The sequence below is a fragment of the Aotus nancymaae genome, unplaced genomic scaffold, assembly GCF_030222135.1.
Source record: "Aotus nancymaae isolate 86718 unplaced genomic scaffold, 86718_ANA_hifiasm-v0.15.2.pri h1tg000077l, whole genome shotgun sequence".
In the NCBI taxonomy this organism is placed as follows: domain Eukaryota; kingdom Metazoa; phylum Chordata; class Mammalia; order Primates; family Aotidae; genus Aotus; species Aotus nancymaae.
Genome location: NW_026988492.1, coordinates 7,331,863 through 7,355,109, shown reverse-complemented (window position 1 = coordinate 7,355,109; position 23,247 = coordinate 7,331,863). Strand labels below are relative to the sequence as shown.

General features: G+C 35.8%; 1 protein-coding gene and 1 long non-coding RNA gene across 7 annotated transcripts in view; one reads left to right on the top strand and one right to left on the bottom strand.

Moving 5' to 3' along the window:
* The window catches only part of LOC105732169 (uncharacterized), a 150,424-nt gene that overhangs the window by 66,453 nt on the left and 60,724 nt on the right, over positions 1-23,247 (top strand). For all 4 annotated transcript variants that reach the window (XR_010339537.1, XR_010339534.1, XR_010339535.1 and 1 more), the window contains exon 3: positions 1,889-1,945. This is a non-coding gene — a long non-coding RNA (uncharacterized LOC105732169). The remainder of the gene's footprint in view (positions 1-1,888; positions 1,946-23,247) is intronic.
* The window catches only part of MPP7 (MAGUK p55 scaffold protein 7), a 249,688-nt gene continuing 229,084 nt past the window's right edge, over positions 2,644-23,247 (bottom strand). For all 3 annotated transcript variants that reach the window (XM_064368559.1, XM_064368560.1, XM_064368562.1), the window contains 5 exons: positions 21,614-21,694; positions 10,952-11,045; positions 9,789-9,897; positions 7,808-7,951; positions 2,644-5,717 (listed from right to left, as the gene is read on the bottom strand). In XM_064368559.1, coding sequence (XP_064224629.1) covers positions 5,538-5,717; positions 7,808-7,951; positions 9,789-9,897; positions 10,952-11,045; positions 21,614-21,694 — 608 coding nt within the window. In that variant the 3' untranslated portion in view covers positions 2,644-5,537. The remainder of the gene's footprint in view (positions 5,718-7,807; positions 7,952-9,788; positions 9,898-10,951; positions 11,046-21,613; positions 21,695-23,247) is intronic.

Here is a 23,247-nt window from a genome sequence, read left to right as displayed (position 1 = left end):
AATTTGACTTCCTCCTTTCCTATTTGAATACCCTTTATTTCTTCTTCTTGCCTGATTTCTCTGGCTAGAACTTCCAGTACTATATTGAATAGGAGTGGTGAGAGGGGGCATCCTTGTCTAGTGCCCGATTTCAAAGGGAATGCTTCCAGTTTTTGCCCATTCAGTATGATATTGGCTGTTGGTTTGTCGTAAATAGCTTTTATTATTTTGAGATACGTTCCATCAATACCTAGTGTATTGAGGGTTTTTAGCATAAAGGGCTGTTGAATTTTGTCAAAGGCCTTCTCTACATCAATTGAGATAATCATGTGGTTTTTGTCTTTGGTTCTGTTCACGTGGTGAATTACGTTTATAGACTTGCATATGTTGAACCAGCTTTGCATCCCTGGGATGAATCCCAGTTGATCATGGTGGATAAGCTTTTTGATGTGCTGTTGCAATTGGCTTGCCAGTATTTTATTGAAGATATTTGCATCTATGTACATCATGGATATTGGCCTGTAGTTTTCTTTTCTTGTTGAGTCTCTGCCAGGTTTTGGTATCAGGATGATGTTGGTCTCATAAAATGATTTGGGTAGGATTCCCTCTTTTTGGATTATTTGGAATAGTTTCAGAAGGAATGGTACCAGCTCCTCTTTGTATGTCTGGTAGAATTCGGCTGTGAACCCATCTGGACCTGGGCTTTTTTTGGGTGGTAGGCTCTTAATTGCTGCCTCAACTTCAGACCTTGTTATTGGTCTATTCAGGGTTTTGACTTCTTCCTGGTTTAGGCTTGGGAGGAGGCTAGTGTCCAGGAATTTATCCATTTCTTCCAGGTTTTCTAGTTTATGTGCATAGAGTTGTTTGTAATAATCTCTGATGATGGTTTGAATTTCTGTGGAATCTGTGGTGATATCCCTTTAACATTTTTTATTGCATCTATTTGGTTATTCTCTCTTTTCTTTTTTATTAATCTGGCTAGTGGTCTATTTTGTTGATCATTTCAAAAAACCAGCTCCTGGATTTATTGATTTTTTTGAAGGGTTTTTTGTGTCTCTATCTCCTTCAGTTCTGCTCTGATCTTAGTTATTTCTTGTCTTCTGCTAGGTTTTGAGCTTTTTTGATCTTGCTCCTCTAGCTCTTTCAATTTTGACTAAAGGGTGTCAATTTTAGATCTCTCCTTGCTTCTCATGTGGGCACTTATTGCTATATATTTTCCTCTAGAGACTGCTTTAAATATGTCCAAGAAATTCTGTTATGTTGTGTCTTCGTTCTCATGGGTTTTGAAGAACATCTTTATTTCTGCCTTCATCTCATTGTTTATCCAGTCAACATTCAAGAGCCAGTTGTTCAGTTTCCATGAAGCTGTGCGGTTCTGGGTTGGTTTCTGAATTCTGAGTTCTAACTTGATTGCACTGTGGTCTGAGAGACTGTTTGTTATGATTTCCGTTCTTTTGCATTTGCTGAGGAGTGATTTACTTCCAATTATGTGGTCAATTTTAGAGTAGGTGTGATGTGGTGCTGAGAAGAATGTATATTCTGTGGATTTGGGGTGAAGAGTTCTGTAGATATCTATTAGGTTTGCTTGGTCCAGGTCTGAGGGACATTTCTTTCTGTTATCAGTTACATTCCATACCCAGTGGTTAAAAATAAAAATTGGTTCACTTCCTATTGGGGATTACCTAATTAGATCCTAATGTATCACTTGGTAGGAAGCTATGAAATTTTTTTTAAATAATAAAGCTTCTAATAAATTATTTATTGTAAATCTCCAGTGAGTTTATTAATAGGGAATGTGTTTATGTAGGGTGATTGAAAATATTTATACAGCTATTTTTAAATTGTGTGATGTGATGATAATGACCATTATAAAACAGGAGTTCACAATTATTGAACACTTCTGTTCCAGGTGTTCTTCTAGGTATACATGGATTCTTTCATTTCATGCCCAGACCAATCCCATAAGGTAAGGTAATCACTGTTTTTATCTCTATTTTTTTTTTTGAAGAGAAAATGAAGAACAGAGTGGTTCAATGTTTTTCTCAAGGCTGCAGAGCTGGTAACAGGCAAAACTAGAACATGAACTAAAGAATTCTAACTCTAAATCCCACGCTCTTAAATGCTTTTAAATGCTCTTAAAGAGAACCTTTCTGTGGATGCAGAGCTGGGGCTGACTGTTTTGAGGACTGAAGCAAGGCCAATGCTAGCAAATTTGCATAAGCAGATGACAATTTGTTCCCATATGCACAGCTGAAAAAGTCGAATTTAGCCTAACTTGAGTTCAGGAAGAGGATGCCTGTGACACTGATTCCTAATGGGGAGGAGGGAGAGGTGGGGAGTTGGGGAGGGATGTTCCCATCATTTGATGGTCCTAATTCTTCCTTCCCCCTGTGGTTCTCGACAGTTTTAAATTACCAGACTATATGGGTAAGAATAACACTAGTGAATTCCATCTCTCGAACAACCTTGATGAAAGCAGTGTTTGATTGAAAAAAATATGAAATTTAATTTTAGACATGGCAGGTTCAATTACATCACTTAATATCACATTAGAAAATAGAATTTGTTCTACCATGGGAAATAGTATAATGGAATAGATCAGAATAGTAGTATAATAAAATATAATATCCAAGTGCAAAAACAATTTTCAAGTAAGTACACACATTGTTTGAAGGTACTTTATTAAGATAAAAGATTTTCCATTACATTTATAAATCCTTCCTAGTCAAAAGAAAATAAATAATAAAAAAAACTGTATCTTTAGAAAGCTTTTAAGAACATAGTTTTGTAAGTCAGAGGTTATGTTTGTCAAATTCAAATTATTACAGTTTAGATACATTAAATCATTACACAATACCAAGGTCAGCCTTAAAGATACCAAGAACTTCCACATTGGTCAGTAAAATAAGGGTAAAAAATTAAATTTTAATTTCACCTTTTTATGTTTAACTGACTTTAGTCAGTCATAGAAGTACAGAAGTTCCTTTTTGGTCTTGGATTTTAAATATACAAACTTTAAAAAGTGAACATTCCTATTCTCTTACATAGTGGCTGACACTCCAACTTGAGAGCTGGCTTCTAGAGGGAGAAGTGCTATTCTTCTTGCTAGAGAAGGAGGCTGGAGGAAGAAACTACAGAATTCAGGGCTTTTGTGCTGTAGCTATCAATGAACTCTTGGAGGTGGCCTTGCCTTCTTAAATTTTAATCAAATATCTTTCTAAGCATCAAGGTGGCCATGTAGATACTATTTTTAAGACTATGTCTACTGGCTGGGCATGGTAGATCACGCTTGTAATCCCAGTACTTTGGGAGGCCAAGGTAGGAGGATGGCTTGGGCCCAGAAGTTCAAGACCAGCCTGAGCAACATGGCAAGACCCTACCTCCAAAAAAAAAAAATAATCTCTACTACCTGATTTCTCAAATTGCCAAAGTGCCCCGTTTCCGCCCCCCACCAATTATTTAAAACATATTGTTCTAGCTTGCCCTAAATAAAGAAAGGTCTGGATCTTTCTTTTTTAAAACGTTATATTTTATAACATCCCATTATTGCCAACACCAAAAAAGGCCTCAGTTTTTTCCCCTTTATCCTATATCTCTGTCTGTCCCCAAAGTAAAGAACTGAAGTAATTATCTGCATTTATTTTTTAATGTGGGTATTTCAGGGTAAAAAATTTGGACTACCTAAATGACTCCGGTGATTTCCTGAATTATTACATAGTTCACATCATTCTTTGTACCAGAAATCTTTATAGACACTTTTAGACAATGTTCAAAGAAGGGACTACGCTACCCAAACAATTTACTTAAGACTTCAGATTAGCAACCCTCCCTCTTTCATTTTTTTAAAAACAAAATCATTTGCTATATAATTAATACACTTAGAACTCACAGTCTGGATCATGTTGTTGTATAATACTTAGTCTGATTATCTGTTTGTTTTGGTGTGACTATGTGTCAAGGCCATGGGAGTGGTTTCTGTCTCTGTTTCTAATATGAACTTCAAAAGTCTGAAGGAAAACTAGTGAATCATGCTATCAAATGTGCTGTGCAGAGATAGCGTACTTGGATCTATCTATCTATGCAAAGCTCAACTATTTACATGGAATGTGACCTTGATTTACAAAACTACTCTTTTAAATTAGGACATCTTGACATACAATCAATTTATTTTATGAAGAGCCCCATTTTATATTTAAAAAAATATGCCTTTCAAATATTTCATAAATATATAAAATTTTACTACATTCTATTTTTTTTAACATGACATTTAAACTCTCTTTACAAATCAACAAAAAATAACATTTTTTTTCCCTTTGAAAGTCACAGATGCAATGATTATTTGATTGGCAGGGCTTCAGTGCATGCAAGAATGGCAGGATGTTCTCTTATAGAACATACAGTCATTTCTAGCATTTTGAACTATATAATTCACTTGCTGAAAATCAGTAGTATCAAAGAAAAGTGAGATCCCATCTAAATATTTACAATATAAGAGTCTTTCTTGAACTTCTTTAACAATGGCAAGGTTAGGATGGTGTCTGGACAGTATTAAGAATCATTTTGATGACAAATAAATAAATTAACATTACATGAAAAGTTTTCTAAAACATAGAGCAACTTAAAGAGAGGGTGATCTATTGCACATATATGAAAAATAATCTTTAGTTTTTCTTTAGTTGTATCAGTAACATGTAAAACATGTTTTACATGTTTTAGAATAGAAATTCTTCTTCTAATTTATTGGGAAAATCCAAAAACAGCTAAAATAACATTTTGGGTGACTTCATAAATGTCTTCTGAGGATATACAAATAAAAATATCCTTTGTAATCATTTCTTGCCACAAGACTCCCCACAAGGAAAGGCTTTTAGTTACTTACATAATAACTGTTAAAAGTCTACTTTCCCTTATTAAATATTTGTTGAGTCACTGACAGGTACTCAAAAGGACTTCTCAAGCTATACTATGGAGGCCATTCACTCAAGGTAAAATTTCAGTTACTCCTTTAAGAATGATTTTAAAATGCACACACTGAACGTATTGCGAGTATGTAAGAAAAAGTCTGCACTTTTGGAGGATGACTTACTGCCAGCCCAGCTAAATCTGTGATGATCCACCAGAAATAGCAAAGCTGTCCTGTCTGTCTGGAGCTGCTCATGGCTACTGAATCGATACCTTCAAGGGCTAACATTCAAACTTGACAGCAGCAGCCACACCTGAGACCAGCTGGAGCACCGAACTCCAATACATACTAAGCCTCTAGCGAGGTCTCGCTGAAAATCTCAGCCTCATCTTGGAGATAGAGCTGTATTAAAGACAGCCAGAAGGTTTGAGGTTTTGCTAAGAATACAGTACTGTGCACATTTTGATTTCAGATCTTATACTCACATATGGTACTTGAAATAAGGCTGTAAAAAGATACAAACAAACCAGCATTTAACCTGAACCAAAATTGTACATCTATGACAGTGATACAGATTTTAAAACCCTACTACCAAAACAGTAATTGATTTCATCATGCACTCTATAAAAAAGACAATTATGGAAATTTCTCTTAGTTATGAATGTAACCAGCTCACTGGTACCCAGTGGGTCTCTGTCTCTAATTTGTCAAAAGTTGTTTTGAGCTCATTGAATGCCACAGTGAGGTCATCATTTATTACGATTTTGTCAAAAAGATGACCATATTGACTTTCCATTATCTGTGCAGATTTAATCATTTCTTGAAAATCTTCTTCCTACGAAAGGAAGTATTAAAAAAATAATTGGTTAACCAGGCCATTACCTCACTTCACATCAATGCAAACATTCTACAATTGGTTTACCTAATGCTGTTCTGTGTTCAGTCTTTCCCCTTAGCCAGAAATAAAAGTCATCCTCTTTAACCACAAGTGCTTCAGAAGCCATAATTTCTAATACTGTTTCTCTGATTTGCTTGTAACAAAAAGCTACTCTGGCAAGAGTCAAAACTCCTGCCTTAACTGAATTGCAGGATAATGAGTCACTAACTCATCATTATGGGGATACATCAGTATTAAAATAGCTATTAGAGAAAAGAATTGTTTACTCTGATGTTTTGGCTGCATTATTTATGCTTATTCATAGGAAGGAATTTATAATCTAAACTCCTTTTTCAAAGTTGGACACATTTGTAAAAGATGATTACCATGTTTTTTGTTTTGATACAAAGTCTCACTTTGTCACCCAGGCTGGAGTGCAGTGGCGCAATCTCAGTTCACCACAACCTCTGCCTCACTGGTTAAAGCAAGTTTCCTGCCTCAGCCTCCCGAGTAGCTGGGATTACAGGCACATGCCACCACACCTGGCTAATTTTTGTATTTTAAGTAGAGACGGGGTTTCTCCATGTTGGCCAGGCTAGTCTGGAACTCCTGACCTCAAATGATCCACCTGCCTCAGCCTCCTAAAGTGCTGGGATTACACCACGCCCAGCCAATTACCATGTTCTTTCTATGTCACATTAGAAGTGTTTCAGGAGCCTTCGTGTCTCACATTTTTAAAGCCAGGAAGTATTTTAGTTGGCTATATAACATAAATGTAAAAGAGCCAAATCCTATGTTATCTTTTCTTATCTTCATTGAGAAACCTTTAAAATGTCTAAATAGTACAATAAATCTTTATGTTGCAACATGCTGAAATAATTTGAGTGCATTTCATTGTCACATAAGATTTCACAATAACAGAAATTTTAATTTTAGTGTTGATCAAGAGTCTAAGTAACATCATATGACAGTACCTACTCAGAACGGATATGTACTGTTGGCATGTAAAAAAAGGTATTTATCAAATATACTGGGAATCAGAAATGTGATCTGTATTTTGTAACCACAATGAACAGTTCATAAATTAATACAGACTAAAGTTAACGATGAGCTAATTAAGAGGGGAAGAAAGAAATACGCTTTTGACATTTAATTTCTTTGCTTTTGATTTTTTGGTCCAAAGGTAGAATATATTAAGATTAAGAACAAAAACAATAAAAGGTCTTGCCAGAAGCCATTATAGTCATGAATATACCACAATCATCATTTCCAATAACACTCATAGAAAATACAAATATTACTGCTGAATAATATGGGTCTACTTATCTTATACCCAAAACAGTGATTTTCTTTTGCTGTGCTAAATGTAATTACTGACACAAGGAGACAAGCAAGGCAAATTATTAAATTTTTCATTTGGACACTTAATGAGTAACAGTAACTGATGGTATTTTTAGCTTTAAAAATAAGCTGCTCTACAAATTAATTGGTCTAGGTTTTATACAAATGTTTGGCCTACAGTCGTATAAAATGTATGCATCATAGCATATAAAATAGCTTTGAGTCAACTGAATATGAAGATCCATTCACCAAAGCACAAAAAGTGTAACTATTCAAAAGGTATGTACCTAAATACAATTCGTTGACTGATTTTTTGATCTACTATACTCTTCCCGAGTCCTTGCAGCTGTATGTATGTTTTCATATATACAACTATATCTTATGTCTTATCTACTGCTTATATCTTATCCCCAAGCTTTTTGTGGTTGTTGCCCAGGCTGAAGTGCAGTGGTATGATCTCAGCTCACTGCACTCTCAATCTCCTGGGCTCCTGTGATCTTCCCACCTCAGCCTCCCAAGTAGCTGGGAATACAGGCGTGCACCATCATGCCTGGCTAATTTTTGTATTTTTTGTAGAGATGGGATTTCACCACACTGGCCAGTCTTGAACTCTTGGGCTCAAGTGATTCTCCTGCCTTAGCCTCCCACAGTGCTGGGATTGCAGGTGTGAGCCAGCACACCTGGCCCCCAAGCATCATTATACTTACTGTGAAGGGCTTTGCAGTACTTTGGTCATCTCTGCTTGAGATAATCTTTGCATTTTTTCTTGTTTCTCTCAAACGCTCTATTGATGGAGGCTTTATAAATATCACATAGGGCTTAAATTCTAGTGTCCTTAAATGCTTCACTGTCTACAAGGAAGAAAAGAAAGTTTTCTCACATTTCTCCATAGTATCATGAATTACTGAATTTTCTTTCTAAGGAGAAAATTCCTTGAAATTATTGTTTAATTAAGATCAGTAGTCCTTTCAATATATTATTATTCAATTAACTATTGACAATTAAATGTAATAAACACCTCTATAAAAAGCTGAGGAATGTAACAGCATTTAAAAATGTTCTGAAATATATCATAATTAACATTGAACAGAAGTGGCTAAAAATATCACAAAACTGGTTTTTAGATCAAATGCCCCAAAGGTGTGATGAGTTAAATAACCTTCTGTCCATGAACGTCTTCCAACCATCCCTTCTAAGCCCCTTCCTGATTTCAGGCAGGAGTTCTCTTCTTTCACCCTATCCTACAGAGTGTCCTACAAGGGCAGCCTCCTGCTCTCCCTGAAGCCTGTCCACATTGCTTCATCAAATAGTTGATCTTCTATACTCTATGCTTCTGGGGACCCATCGATAATCAAGGGTGAGAGTTGAAAGTTATCCTTGATGAGCTGAAACTACACTGTGGGAGTCTGAGAGCAGCTGTACCTGGGACACCAGCAGAGAGGCTCTGCATAAGCAGGACTGTCCCATTCACTGTTGGTGCCTGATATGGTTTGGATCTGTGTCCATACCCAAATCTCATGTTGAAATGTAATCCCCACCGCTGGAGGTACAGCCTGGTGGGAGGTGACTGGATCACAGGGGCAGTTTCTTAGGGTTTAACACCATTCCCCTTGGTGCTGTCATTGCAATAGTCAGTTTTTATGAGATCTGGTTGCTTAAAAGTGTGTGGCACCTCCCTCCTCTCTCTCCCTCATGCACTAGCCATGTGAAATGCTCACTCCTCCTTTGCCTTCCACCATGATTGTACGTTTCCTGAGGCCTCTCCAGCATCATGCTTCCTCTACAGTCTGCCGAACCATGAGCCAATTAAACATCTTTTTTTAAAAAATAAATTACCCAGTCTTAGGTATTTCTTTATAGCAATGTAATAATGGACTAACACAGTGCCCAAGTCAGGAGGCAGCCTCCCCGACGATTGTTGAAACCCTCTTACTCCAGATTCACCTTCCTTTAGAGGTGCAAAGGGCTTCTGCAGGTAATTCTAGCATTTAGAGGTTTTGCACCGCAGAGTGCAGCCATCAGTGGAAAGAGAAACCATGGTCCCTGGGGAATGAGGAAAATGCTGTGGGCTGGGAATCTGCTGGAAGATACATGGTTTGATAGGGAATTGAATGGCTTCATCCACTGACATTCTCAGTTCAGAATGTTCTTAATGGAGTGTCCAGGATGACAGGTGCAGATCTGGCAGTTGCAATGGGGCTTTCATTCAGTACAATTCCTGTAAAACGCCCTTCAGTTCTAGTGGGGGGTATTTGCTAGGATATATACAGAACTGAAGTCAAAGACTTGGAGCCAAAATGTCCATTTTTAAAAATTATAGATGCTGATACTAATACGTAACACATAAGAATGCATTATTCATGTCACAACGTGATATATTTTTTAAAAATACAGAATATATAGAAATATCTAAGAGCTGCTTTACTTGACAAAAACTGAATATAAATAGGTATTACAAACACAGGTCTTGGAGCTTCCTCCACTTCTCTTTTCTAATAATATTATGGGCTTTTCTTTTTTTCCACAAAGATGTCTCAAATTACATTTAAATGCTTTTGCCATCTCAGAAAAGCCACACATATGCCAAAAGCAAGTTGACTTCATATTTATTTCATATTGAAATGCTCACATGAGGTGCTGTAGATGACATGGGTCAGACGGATATTGAATAGTTCATTGTTTACTTACATGAGGCTGAACATCCAACAAACAAACTTTGTTTTTAGCGAGGACAGACCGAACTGAGTCTATACTTGTGCCATAGTAGTTGTTTTTATATTCTCCATATTCAATAAACCTGTAAAAAGTTAGATGCATCAGAATCATTTGTGAATTTAAAACAATTATAGGTGGCAAGATAAAATTCATAGGTAAAAGTCATTTCTGCTGAACATGTAATTTTTAAAAACTATGTTTAATAAAATAAACAGAGCCAAGTATTTCAAAATGTCAATTTTTAAAAAATATTTTATTTTACATTTTCAAATCAGTAACACTTGCTTAAATTACACTTAAGCAGAAAAAAGTACTTTAGTCTAGTAGGGCTCTAATGTTTTCCATCACCCCCCCCGCCCTTTTTCAGAACTAATGCAGTGCAATAAAATGGTGAATAAGCCAAACAATAGAAACTACTGGAATTTCATTGCATGCTACAGACTAACCCAGCCCAGCTTCAGAACTAGAGGCACTGGGTGGTGGCTAATGGAGCCAGGGCAGCCGATCATGTGCTATAAAAACACAGTCACTGCGCCAAATACAAAAAAAGCATTTCGATGTTTCAATAAAAATCCACAATCCTGCATTAAAACACATATTGCTTCTGATAGCCTAAAATATTCATGCCTCAGCAGATGGAAAACCTGGGCAGGGGGCAATGGGGTGGGCTTGGAGCTAGCTAGAGGAGATGGCACCAGCAAGTTAATTACCATCATTTCAATTATTTGAAGAGCCAATGAGAGAATGAGATGCAGGTGTGGGAAGCAGATGCTGAAACTAGTGATATACTACATAGTTATTCATTAGTTTTTGAAGTAAAATTCTATCCAAATTGTATGTTAAGATTCAATTAGTGGGCTGGAAGGAGGTCAGAATAAGATACTTGCAACCTTCCCTCATTCTGCAAAATAATGTCTACATATTTTATAGAAAAAAGCAAATCAGGTTACTAAAAAATTAGAGGTGAAGATTAATAATAATTACCAACCAAATTATTATCTTTTCATGTGTTTCAAATATTATTATGACAATTAAAATACATTTCAAATGGAGGGGAACTCTCAGTTGTCTAAAACTGAACAGGCATGTGCTTATAAAAACCAGTCACATGAAAATTCTCAAAAATGTCCACATACTTGTTATTTTGTACATCCGTCTCAAACAAATGCTTGGAAATGAAAATGTATTCAACGCCATCACTCTCCTGGTTTCTTTTTGCTCTGGTAGTATCTGTGATTTAATGAAAAGGAGTTTAGAAAAGCCCATATCAGCCACCTTAAGGAAAATAAAAAAAGAAATCAAGTGTATTTAGTTAGTTTTTTCAACAGGATTTAAAAATCTATTTAAAAAGCGAATTAGCTAATAAAATATAGTAAGCTGTTATAAATCCAAATTTTCCACTGTTATTAAAATTATATTGACTTGAAGATGGATAAAAAAGTTAATTGCATTGTATGTCTGTGCTATTATTTGCTATTTTGCAGGCTCTCTAACCTGATATAAGAATGATATTTAAACTTGTGAGGAAAAAAAACCTTTCTTTTGCAAATAGTATGCTTATTATCTTTATTGATCTTTATCCATTAAAGCAAATCTATTGACCACTAAGTTGTTAGGAAAACTCTGAAATTGTTTGACCCTCTTCCTCTCATGAGACATAGTAGCTATGCCATCAAAGTTTTGTTTTACTAGCCACGTAAAGTCAAATACTTCTGTGTGCTATTCATTCCTCCTTTGCAAAGTTATAAATAGCATCATCTTAGAATACTATTGAACTTCTAACCTTTCTGTAATCTTGCCTAATTATTTATTAATGAATTAAAATGGAGCAGAAAATATAGGATTCATTAAAAGGACAACAAGAACAAAGCTCAAGGCACTCCAGTGCTGACGTGGCAAATGTAAACCCACTACAGGCCATCCTTCCTGCAGATCCCAACTAAAACTATGGATGCCAATAAACTATCTGAACATTTTGAAAATAAGTAAAGCAGGTAGACTGTAGAGGAGAGTAAAACTGCATGGGGAGAAGTTTGACTTTATTTTCCTCTTAGCTTTGCCCCAAGGGTGGGAATCCTTCACAGAGCAGCATGGTAGAATTAGCAGCTAAACACTAATAGAAGCCCTAATGTTTTGGCGCAAAGAACTAGGAAAAAAAAGTCCCTGTGGTTTGAAAAGTGTGGAGGAAATCTAGGAGAGGAGAAAGTCAAAGAAGAAAATACTTTAATTCTGTGTATGAGTCAACAGTAGTCTAAGAATCACCTCTGTGCTATATACATGCAGTTCAAATTCAAACCATCATGGCAAAGGCCTTATGAAGTGAACTGAGAGTGGAATGTCCAGGTCTCGGCCTAACCCCTGAATAACAGTAGCACAAAACATATCTAAGCTAATGAAGAAAAGTCTTAAAGAACTGAGCTGAGATCTGAACCATGCACACAAGTCTTAGACTAATCCTTGAACCCAAGCAGACCCAAATCAATATAACGAAAGTAAAGGAGATAAAAGAAGCTGACAGCTAAAATGAAAATATCAATTCTCCAGAATATTGTAACAGGACCTAGTGTTAATACAACATTATATTCACGATGTCCAAAATGCAATCTGAAATCGTTTAACATCAAATAACCAAAAAAAAAAAAAAAAAAAAAAGACCAATTTTTAAGGGGAAAGATAACAGATGGCAACTCTGAATGACCTGGAAGTTAGATTAGACAAAGGCTTTAAAGCAGGTACCATACCTATGCTTGAAAAGGTAAAGGAAAATATACTTGAACAAAAATATAAATTCTTAGCAGAGGAACAGAAACTATAAAGAAAAACCAAATAGAAATTGTAGAACTGAAAAATAAAAATATCCAATAGCAACAAATCACTAGGTGGGCCCAGTAACAGAATGACAGAAACAAAAGTCAGTGAACTTGAAGACAGAGTGATAAAATTATATCTCAACAACAACAACAACAGAAAGATTTAAAAAATACAGATAGAACTCCAGGGACCTATGAGAAAACGTGTATGACATAGGAGTGCTGGAAGGAAAGGAAAAAAGAGGTTAGGCCAGAAAAATATGTTTGAAGAAATCAAGGCCCCAAACTTCTATAATTTGGTGAAAGACATAAACTTATAGATTTCAGTAGCTCAGCAAATCCCAAACAGGATACACTCAGAAGAAAAAATTATGCCTAGACATATCATAATCAAACTATTAAAAGCCAAAGATAAAAAAAAATCTCAAAGCAGCTAGGAAAAAACACAGAACACATAAGTGAATACTGATTTAAACTGTCACAGGTATGTTAACATAAATCATAACAATAAGAAATCAATGAAATATCTTTAAAGCACTGAAGGAAAAGACTTAATCAAAATGGATTTCAAGAATAACGGCAAAATAAAGACCTCCTCAGATGAAGAGAAACTAATTCCCCAGCAGACTGTTCTAAAAGAAATAATCAAAGAAGTTTTTTAGGCTGAAGAGAAATGATAAGAAGGAAATTTCTATTTTCAGGAATGAGAAAAAAACAAATAGCTGTGTAAATGTAAAAGTCTACTTTTTTCCTCTTAGATTCATTAAGATATAGATGAATATTTTAAAGACAAGTTATAATATTGTCTGATAGAGTTTTCAATGTACACAAATGTAATACACTTGACACCTAAAACAAAAAGATTAGGCTGGGGGAAAGGGTCTTAAATGGTTGCCAGTTTCTGTATTTTATGTGAGATGACACCAAGTTAAACTCCAAGGAGATCACAAATGGTTAGATATACATACTTTAATATTTAGAACAACCAGAAAAAAAACTAATGCAGAGATACCACCAGAGAGTCAATGGGTAGACTAAAATGGAAACTAAAAAGGACTCAATCCAAAAGAAGGCAGAAAAGGAAGACAAATACAATAAAATACAGAGGAGACAAACAGAAAACAAATAAGAAAATAGTAGCTTAAATTTAATCATTTCCATAATTTAATATATATATATTTACTGTATATATCAAAGGTTGGCTTTATATATCTATATTTATTTTTATATAACATATACATTTAATTTAAACATAACATATTTATATATAAATATAAATGACAAATATAAATATATATAAAATATAAAAATATAAATTATATATATATTTAGTGTGTATATATATATATACATATATACACACCAAAGGTTGACTTAACATTAGAAAAGCAGTAGAATTCATAAAATTAAGAGATTAATGGCAGCCAACACAATCATTTCAATGTATGCAAAGAAAGCATTTTTTTTTTTTTTTTTGAGACGGAGTTTCGCTTGTTACCCAGGCTGGAGTGCAATGGTGCGATCTCGGCTCACCGCAACCTCCGCCTCCTGGGTTCAGGCAATTCTCCTGCCTCAGCCTCCTGAGTAGCTGGGATTACAAGCATGCGCCACCATGCCCAGCTAATTTTTTGTATTTTTAGTAGAGACGGTTTCACCTTGTTGACCAGGATGGTCTCGATCTCTTGACCTCGTGATCCACCCGCCTCGGCCTCCCAAAGTGCTGGGATTACAGGCGTGAGCCACTGCGCCCGGCCAAAGAAAGCATTTTTAAAAACTTTGACAGCATTCACAATAGTCTCAGCAAAGTAGGAGTAACAGTAATGTCCTCAAACTGATAAAGGACCTCGATGAGCCAACATTATATTAATGGTAAAAGATGGAGCTGTTTTCCCCTGAGATAAGGAGCGAGGCAAGTCTGCTAAATAACAACATGAAAAATAAGCTTGAAATGGGTCAAGACCTAAATGTAAAACCTAAAACTGTGAAACTTCCAGAAGACAACAGAATATCTTTGCAACCCTGAGATAGCAAAGAACTTTTACATAGAACAGAAACATTACAAAACATAAAAGAAAAATTGATAAATTAGATTTCATCAAAATTAAACACTTTTGCTTTTTAAAAGATACCATTAAAAAAAAATGAAAAGGCCAGTCACAGACTGGAAGAAAATATGTGTAACACATTTATCAGATAAAGAACAGATATCTAAGAGTAGAACCCTCAAAGCTCAGTAATTAAACAAACAATCCACTGTTTAAAAATGGGCCAGGCATGGTGGCTCACACCTGTAATCCCAGCACTTTGGGAGGCTGAGGCAGGTGATGACTTGAGGCCAGGAGTTCAAAACCACCCAACATGGTGAAGCCCCATCTCTACTATAAATATAAAAATTAGCTGGGCATGGTGGCATGTACCTGTAATCCCAGCTACTTAGGAGGCTGAGGTGAGAGAATTGTTTGAACCCAGGAGGTGAAAGTTGGAGTGACCCAAATCACACCACTGCACTTTAGCCAGAGCAGCAGAGGAAGACTCTGTCTCAAAAAAATGGTCAAAACATTTAAACACACACTCTACCAAAGAAGATATATAAATGGCTGAATTCATAAAATCGGGAGTCCTCAACCCCCAACCTACACTGGTCTGTGGCCTGTTAGGAACCAGGCCACACAGAAGGTGAGCAGCAGGTGGGCAAAGGAGTGTTACCACCTGAGCTCCGCCCCCTTATGGCACTGGTTTCCCATAAGACCACAAACCCAATTGTGAACTGCATGTGTGAGGGACCTAGATTATACCCTCCTTATGAGAATCTAATGCCTGATGATTTGAGGTGGAACAGTATCAGCCTGACACCATCCCCTCCTGTCCTGTCTGTGGAAAAATTGTCTTCCATGAAACTGCTCCCTGGTGCCAAAAAGGTTGGGGACTGCTGCATAAAATTATGCTAGTCATTAGTTAATGCAAACTGAAGTATGAGATACCACTACGTACTTACAGTGACAAAAATTTAGAAGACTGACTACACCAGGTGTTGGCAAAAATGTGGAGCACCCAGAGCTCACATGTGCTACTAGTGGTTTGTAAGATGGTATAACCACTTTGGAAATCGGTTTAGTAGTTTCTTAACAAATTAAACCATATGGCCTTGTCATTCCCCTCCTACTTATTTGGCCAAAGAAAAATAAAAACATATATTCATCAAAAGACTTGTACAAAAACCTTGTAATAACTTTATTTATGATAGCCAAAAATGGGGGTAGAGGGAGAAACCCCTAAATATTCATCAACAGGTACATGGATAGACAAACTATGGTACTTCCATACAATGGAATGCTATTCAGCATGAAGAGGGACGAAAAGGAATGAATTACTGATCTAGGAAACAACAGGGGTGAATCTTACATTCATTATGCTGAGTGGAAAAAGTCTGGCAAAGAAAAAAATGGATGCATACTGTGTAATCCTATTTAGATAACACACTAAATCATTTCAAATAATCAATAGTGACAGAATACAGATCAGTGGTTGCTTGGGAGCAGGGTGGAAGGCTAGATTACCAAGGGCACAAGGAAAGTTTTTGAGATGGAAACATTCATTATGTTGACTGTGGTGATGTTTTTGCATGTGTACGCAGATGCTAAAACTGATCTAATTGTGTATTTTAAATATGTGCAGTTTATTCCAATTACATCTTGATGTTACAAAAAAAGAATCTGAGAAGCGGGGGGCTGGGGGGGTGCAGGGAATGTAACAATAGAAAATGTAATGGATAAAACTCAACTAATTTAAATTATATCCCAAAGTTTAATTCCCTTTTATTTAGTCAGCAGGAATATTTTAATACAATGTTCAGATCTCTTTAAACAGTTTTTAATACCTGCTCTGCAGGTGGCACACCAAGAGGTAGTGCTAGTCTTTGAAATGAAATGTCATATGCTTTACAGGAACAGCATGAAGTACTGGTGCACTGTATTCTAAACTGGTGCATCGTATTCTATCATAAAGACTAAAGCTTTACAGCAGAAAAATACCCTACTGAGTGTATATAACACAATTAATATCCAAGAACATGAGAGATATTAAAATTAGTATAATGCCCTGCTTTGGAGTTTAGGCTTAATGGTCATTTATTACTTAATCAGTTTTGTTGTTGCTATTTGCTAGTATTCCTTCAGCAAATAGTTGGCCTAAGTAAAAAGTATTGTTGAAAATCAAAATTGAGAATTTTCTGTGCATTGATTTCTTTCTTATGGACAGAGAAAAGATTGTCTTTACTCAATTATGATGGCAGGACATTTTGGTTGAAAATCTGCAACAAATGGTTGAAAGATTACTGCCCTGATACATGGCATCCCACAGCAGGGTTAAAATATTTTTAGAACCACATCAACTGGTAATTGAACAAGACATTGATGACATCACCAAATGCATTTATAATGTGTCTACAACCAAATTGTTTGCTTATCATAATCACCGTGAATTACCCAGGTCTGATGTTATTTTACTGATGAAGAATGTCAGAGCCTAATCATAATGAGTTTCATAGGAACCTCATGACCTTATTCACAATGAGGAATCCTGAATAAGAGATCTGAAATTCTTATAAGAAGGGGACTCAAAGGGAAAGATGTGCACGTTAACCACAAGGCAGGCACAACTTTGTCACAGCTCACTGAGTACCCAATGTGTTCCCAGATTAAGGCAAAATAGGAACCCTTTCCCCACTTCCCCAAAATATCCCAAAATAGCTGTCCTGGGGAGATAGGAAAAAAAATTTTTTTAACTGGTACCCTAGTTATACTATCTTTTTTTTTTTTTTTAAGAAAATGCAAGTGAGGTATCTATGGACAAAGAAGTTGTCTAGAGCATGGATGCTTTAAAACCTACAAAAACACAAACACTGCAATATATGCCTTTCTGGGAACCACAGAAAGTGATTAATAGATGTGGTTGACTCCGAATGCCCAAATTCTAGACTACACAGATTTTGGAATCCATCAAGTATTTGATGTCTACTGTAATACTTTTTGTTACCTATTTTATTTTAATGTAAAGCACAAGAGACCCTTTTGACTGGTTGTATATAGTCATTCAGATTTATTGATGTTAACCTATAGCCTTAAAACAACATTGATGTTGCTTTTCAAGGAGGAAATTTCCCACAGGCTGGGCATGGTGGCTCACGCCTATAATTCCAGCACTTTGGGGGGCTGAGGCAGGAGGATAACCTGAGGTCAGGAGTTTGAGATTAGATTAGCCTGGGCAAAGTAGTGAGACTTCATCTCTACAATCAATCAATTAATAAGAAACTTCCCACAGAGGAGCAAAAGGCAGAAAATGAGAGTTTCAGCCACCACTTTCTTGGAAAGCAACTTTGAATATTTAATATTATTATATGGATAATTTTTTTAAATTTCATATAGCTCATTCAGCCATTTTAGCTAGAGTATTTACCTGATTTAGCATCCATTTAAATAATTTTTAAAAATTAAGGTAATTACAAATTCACAAGTAGTTACAAAAATAGTACAGAGAGGTCCCATGTAAAATCACTCAGCTTCCTCTTGAAATATTTACATAACTATAGCATTTTTAGGAAAACCAGAAAATCAGCAAACTACAGTTAATAAACTATTATTTCTTTTTAACTTTTAAGAGCCTGAGTATGATACAATAACTCATATATACACATAAAAGTGTATATAACTTCCTTACTTTTCACAGATTTAACACCCCCGTGCAGCCAGCACTCTAACAAGAAGCAGAAAATTGCTAGCACTTCAGAATCACCTCTTGGGTTCCCGTTCTAACCCAACTCCTTGACATTTCTAAGAGCAGACATGAATGTTGCTTTTATTGCAATTGTGAAAATGAAATCATACTGCCTTATTCATTCTCTTGGGTCTGCCTCCTTTTGTTCAACACATTTGTGGGATTCATTCTTACTGTTGCATGTAGTTGCAGATTGTTCTTTCTCATTGCATTACAGTATTCCATTGTATGCATGTACTATACTCCTCCATTTTACTTATTCAAATGGTAAGTATTTGGGTAGTTTTCATTTTTTAACTTTTATGAATGGCTAAGAATATCTCAGTACGTGTCTTTTGGTGAACGTGTTTATGCATTTCCATTGGGTGTGCAGTAGGAGTGGAATTGCTGGGTCACAGGGTATGTGTTTGCTCAGATTTAGCGGATACTGCAACTTAGTTTTCCAAAATGATTGTGTTAATTCACACTCCCACCAGCAATGTGCAGGAGTTCCTTTGGTCCATAATTTTTTCTGGTGGCTATGTAATACATGCTTTCAAAAACAAAATTATAGAAATAAACATCAAACAATACTGGTGGTATAATCAAAGCAATCATTTTTCTCCAATATTCAAGACTCTGCCCAAAGAATTTTACAAAGCAAAACTATCTGAAATTCTAAAATTACTCTTAAAATATATTCTAATTTATTAAATCACCTTGGCTTGATGCTGCATTTTCCAAACATGTCTGATATCAGGAATCATCTGCTATAAAGACAGATATTCGGGCATATCTTTTTATAGAACTCCAAGAGATTCTTATCATCAGGCAAGCCTGTGAAACATTGCTATATGAAGATCTTTTGACATTAACATCTGTCTAAAAGTAAATCAGAGTAAAAAATAACTTTGGGGATTTCTTTGGAGAGTCCCAGCCCCACAACCTTTCTAGAATATTGTCAACTTCTATAATAACGTCAGAGGCAAACATTTAAACAGCTGGGTAAATTGAGACTAAAGTGCCTTGCCCTAGGTCCTTCCATAATACCACATCTATCATAGAGAGTTAGTGGGATAGATTGCCTTATGGATATTTCTCATCTTCAAAAGAAATCCTTTTGACTACTTACTGGAATACAACCAGGAGAGTCTGTAGTTTTAAAGGATAGCTAGTGTTATATAAGAGGAAGAACATAGGAACTGACCAAAAAAAAAAAAAAAAAAAACCCTGGTTTCAAATCCAAGTGCACCTATCATCTATGGAACTCAAGTCAACACATCCTTTCTATCCCAATCTTCCTCTCTGTGAAATAGAGATAATATCAACCATCTTATACTTTGCTGGGAAGGCCACAAAATTAAGAAAAACCAAGGAGAAGAATACACAGTAGGAAGTTTAAAAACAAAATCAAGAGTAATAAGAAGCTCTTTGAACTTTTTATGATTCATCTGATGCTTCAAGAAATACAAAGGCCAACAAACCCAGAGCATGCCTTTCTCTGTATTAATCTAAATTCAACTCTGTTCAATTTGGGTTTAACAAAATGTAACTCCCTGGTCTCCAGTGCAAGCTATTAGACTGGCTTATTTTTTAATATAGTAGATGTGGTGCTTATTTATAAACATGTAAAAATTAAAAAAAAAATTTGTTTTTTTCTTTGTAATCTGTTTTTGCATCTTCTATGTCTCTTATATAATTGCTCAATTGTAAGGTTAAAAATTATTTTGTAAAATTTTCTAACAACTTGTATATTGTAATTCAGTTTTTGTAACAGAAGTGAATAATTACAGGAAAAAAATAAGAAACTGTCTAGTTCCACATTTTCCTTTACTTTCATCTTGGTAATGTGTGGTAGAAAGTAGCAGTCCTATAACTTATGTCTGAAAATGATTACAAACAATAATTTGGAAAAATGTAGTATAAAGAAGGAACTTGAGGTCATAGAAAACTATAATTTTAAAATAAAGCTGAACTCTTCCAAAACTAGAGAACGTCGCTAAGGGCAATATACAAGCAAATTTTTTAAAACAGTACTAAAACCACTTGAAAAAGCCAACATTTCAATTTAGCCTTTTAGACAGCTTTCTAATATCAACATATTAAGTAGTCAGATGGCATTTATACTGCAGATCAAAATGTTTCAAGCATCACATTTTATTTGTAAGAATGCCTATGAAAACCAATTTTATAAAAATAAATCTAATTCTGTGGACTGAAAAGAAACTTACCATATTTAAACTATATAGCCATGAAAAGCCCATTTAACACTATCTGCCAATTACTACTTATAAAAAGTAATTAAGAAAGATTTATATTATAATAAGTCTCCTTCAGCTCCCTATGATTTGATTCTTCTAATCTTAAAGCTGGTGAAAAACTCTGGAAAACATTAGCACTTATTTTAGAAAACAGAATTGTTAGACTTTTATTTAGAAGAAAATTTGTAATAACTTGATGTCATATGTGTACTAAAATTCACCATAAAAACCTAAGAGTAGGCCAGGCGTGGTGGCTCACTCCTGTAATCCAAGCGCTTTGGAGGCCAAGGCAGGCGGATCACCTGAGGTCGGGAGTTCAAGACCAGCCTGACCAACCAACATGGTGAAACCCCGTCTTAAAATAATAATAATAATAATAATAATAATAATAATAATAATAATAATAAAAAGAAAAAACCTAAGAGTAGGGAAGCTGTGATTAACAAATATTCTGCCAAAAATCTGTGTAATTTAGGGCACATTTTTAACCACTTTTGCCTTGGTTTCCTGCTCTGTAACATGGGGATAATGTCACTATATTCTTCTTGGGGTAGCTAGGAGGTCTACGTGAGTGAGGGCTCAAAACAGTGCTCAATACCACATGTGCTTGGAAAGTATTACCCAATCGTTATTATTAATGAATACAAAAAGAAAATAGTTACAAAGAATGAAGAAGATCTACTATTTGATAGCACAACAGGGTCACTATAGTCAATAATAACTTAATTGTATATTTTTTAAGATAATGAGTGTAATTGGATTGTTTGTAACTCAAAGGATAAATGCTTGAGGGAATGGATACTGCATTCTCCATGATGTGCTTATTTCAGCATTTCATGCCCGTATCAAACATCTCATGTACCCCATAAATATATACACTTACTATGTACCCACAATAATTTAAAAAATGATTTTAAAAATTTTTAAAAATTATCGTATGCGTAGTCGTGGGAACACTAAATAGCGCAGAACTCACGGGGCACTGTCACGCCATAGTGCTGGGTGTCACTGATCAGCAGCTTTCGTTTCAGTTCATTCAGCCCTACTCCCACAGGACCTGAAAAACAGAGTAACAGAACTTCATTATCAACCAAAACACCACATAAACATTTTTGTAACTGACATGAATCTCTAAGACAGACTGAAAACATGGATCCAGCTTTGTATTCTAAGTGAAGAGATTATTTCCAGTAACTTGGAGATAAGAAAACCCTAGATTTCTTTTGTTGCTTTTTTACTTTTTCCAATTGAAATCCTCACCTTTTCCTTAAAAAGGATTTATGTTTAAATGAGATATATTCAAGAGTATCTAAATATTACCAAATAATAAGCTACCCACAAGAGCCCAAAAAATACGTGCACCTAAGGAAATTAGACTGCACAATCCAGATAGTGATAATGTCAATTTTAAATGTTTTTAGGTCTTAATCAAACAAAATCTTTCACCCTGACTTTATTTGGGATGCAAATTCAGTTTTGCATTTTACATCTGCAAAACAATCAGCCACATTTACATGTGCTGAGAACTTTTCTTGCACTATAGACTTCCTTAAGCATTTGAAAACTTGCATAGACCTTATACACTTAACTCAATGTATACACACTGAACACCTATAGGAGCAAGGCAGACAGTAGATTCTGTGGACAGCAAAAGATGATAAATGAACTCTGATCTTAAAGAAGCTCACGGGTTAATTAAGAGTCTGGGGCCAGAAAAACAAAAAACAAAGAGCAGTTTCAAATATGAATCTGAAATCAAAAGTTAGACAGGCATATGCCTCCCCTTTCCAGTGTTGCTTTCCATCTAAAGGCTTCTCACAATGCTGCCATCAGGGTCCATGTAAGCATGGTGTGGTTCAGTGGGTGACACAAGCTACAGGACCACACTGCCCACAGGCAGAGTCCCGTCTCTTTCCATCTGCTATGCCCTCACCTGGTGATACTGAAGGGGAAAGCCAGGGCGTCATTAGATTTCATTTTCATTCTAAAAGTGTGCGCGTTCCCTCTCCTTCTTGGGCGGAATGAATGATAACTGAGAGAGAACTCATGCACAGTGTCTAGCACAGCATCCAGGTACTTAACTGTTCACTGCCTTGCCTATGTCTTCTTCCACCCTGAGGAGGTCATAGGAGGCTTTGAAAGAATAAGGTTTTACACCATACAATGGAGAACATGCAGGTGTAAAGAGAAGTAGGGTGGGCATCCCAGGTGGAGGGAAAAGGATGGGCAAAGACAAAGAGGGGGAAGTTGGTGACTGTGCCGTTCTTGCTCTAATGCCATTTCTAGGTCCCTGATCCTCGTATAAAAACACTTGTCCCCAGGTGGTTGTTCATGACCACCTTCAACCTTTCTCTACACTCCTGTCTAACACCAATTCTCTGGCAACTTTCCCTTGTTCTGTAAGGCAGCAACTCTCAATTCTCCCTCTTATAATAAATATGCCATAATATCCCATTTATATCCTGAAATGGAATTAATTGCTAATATAACTTATAATTCCCCCTTCCAAATTAATACTTTGCCCTAACTAAAAATAATACATGAAAGAGAGAAAAATAATTTAAAATAAAGCAATATATATTTCAATATGTAAATGCTTGACATGACCAC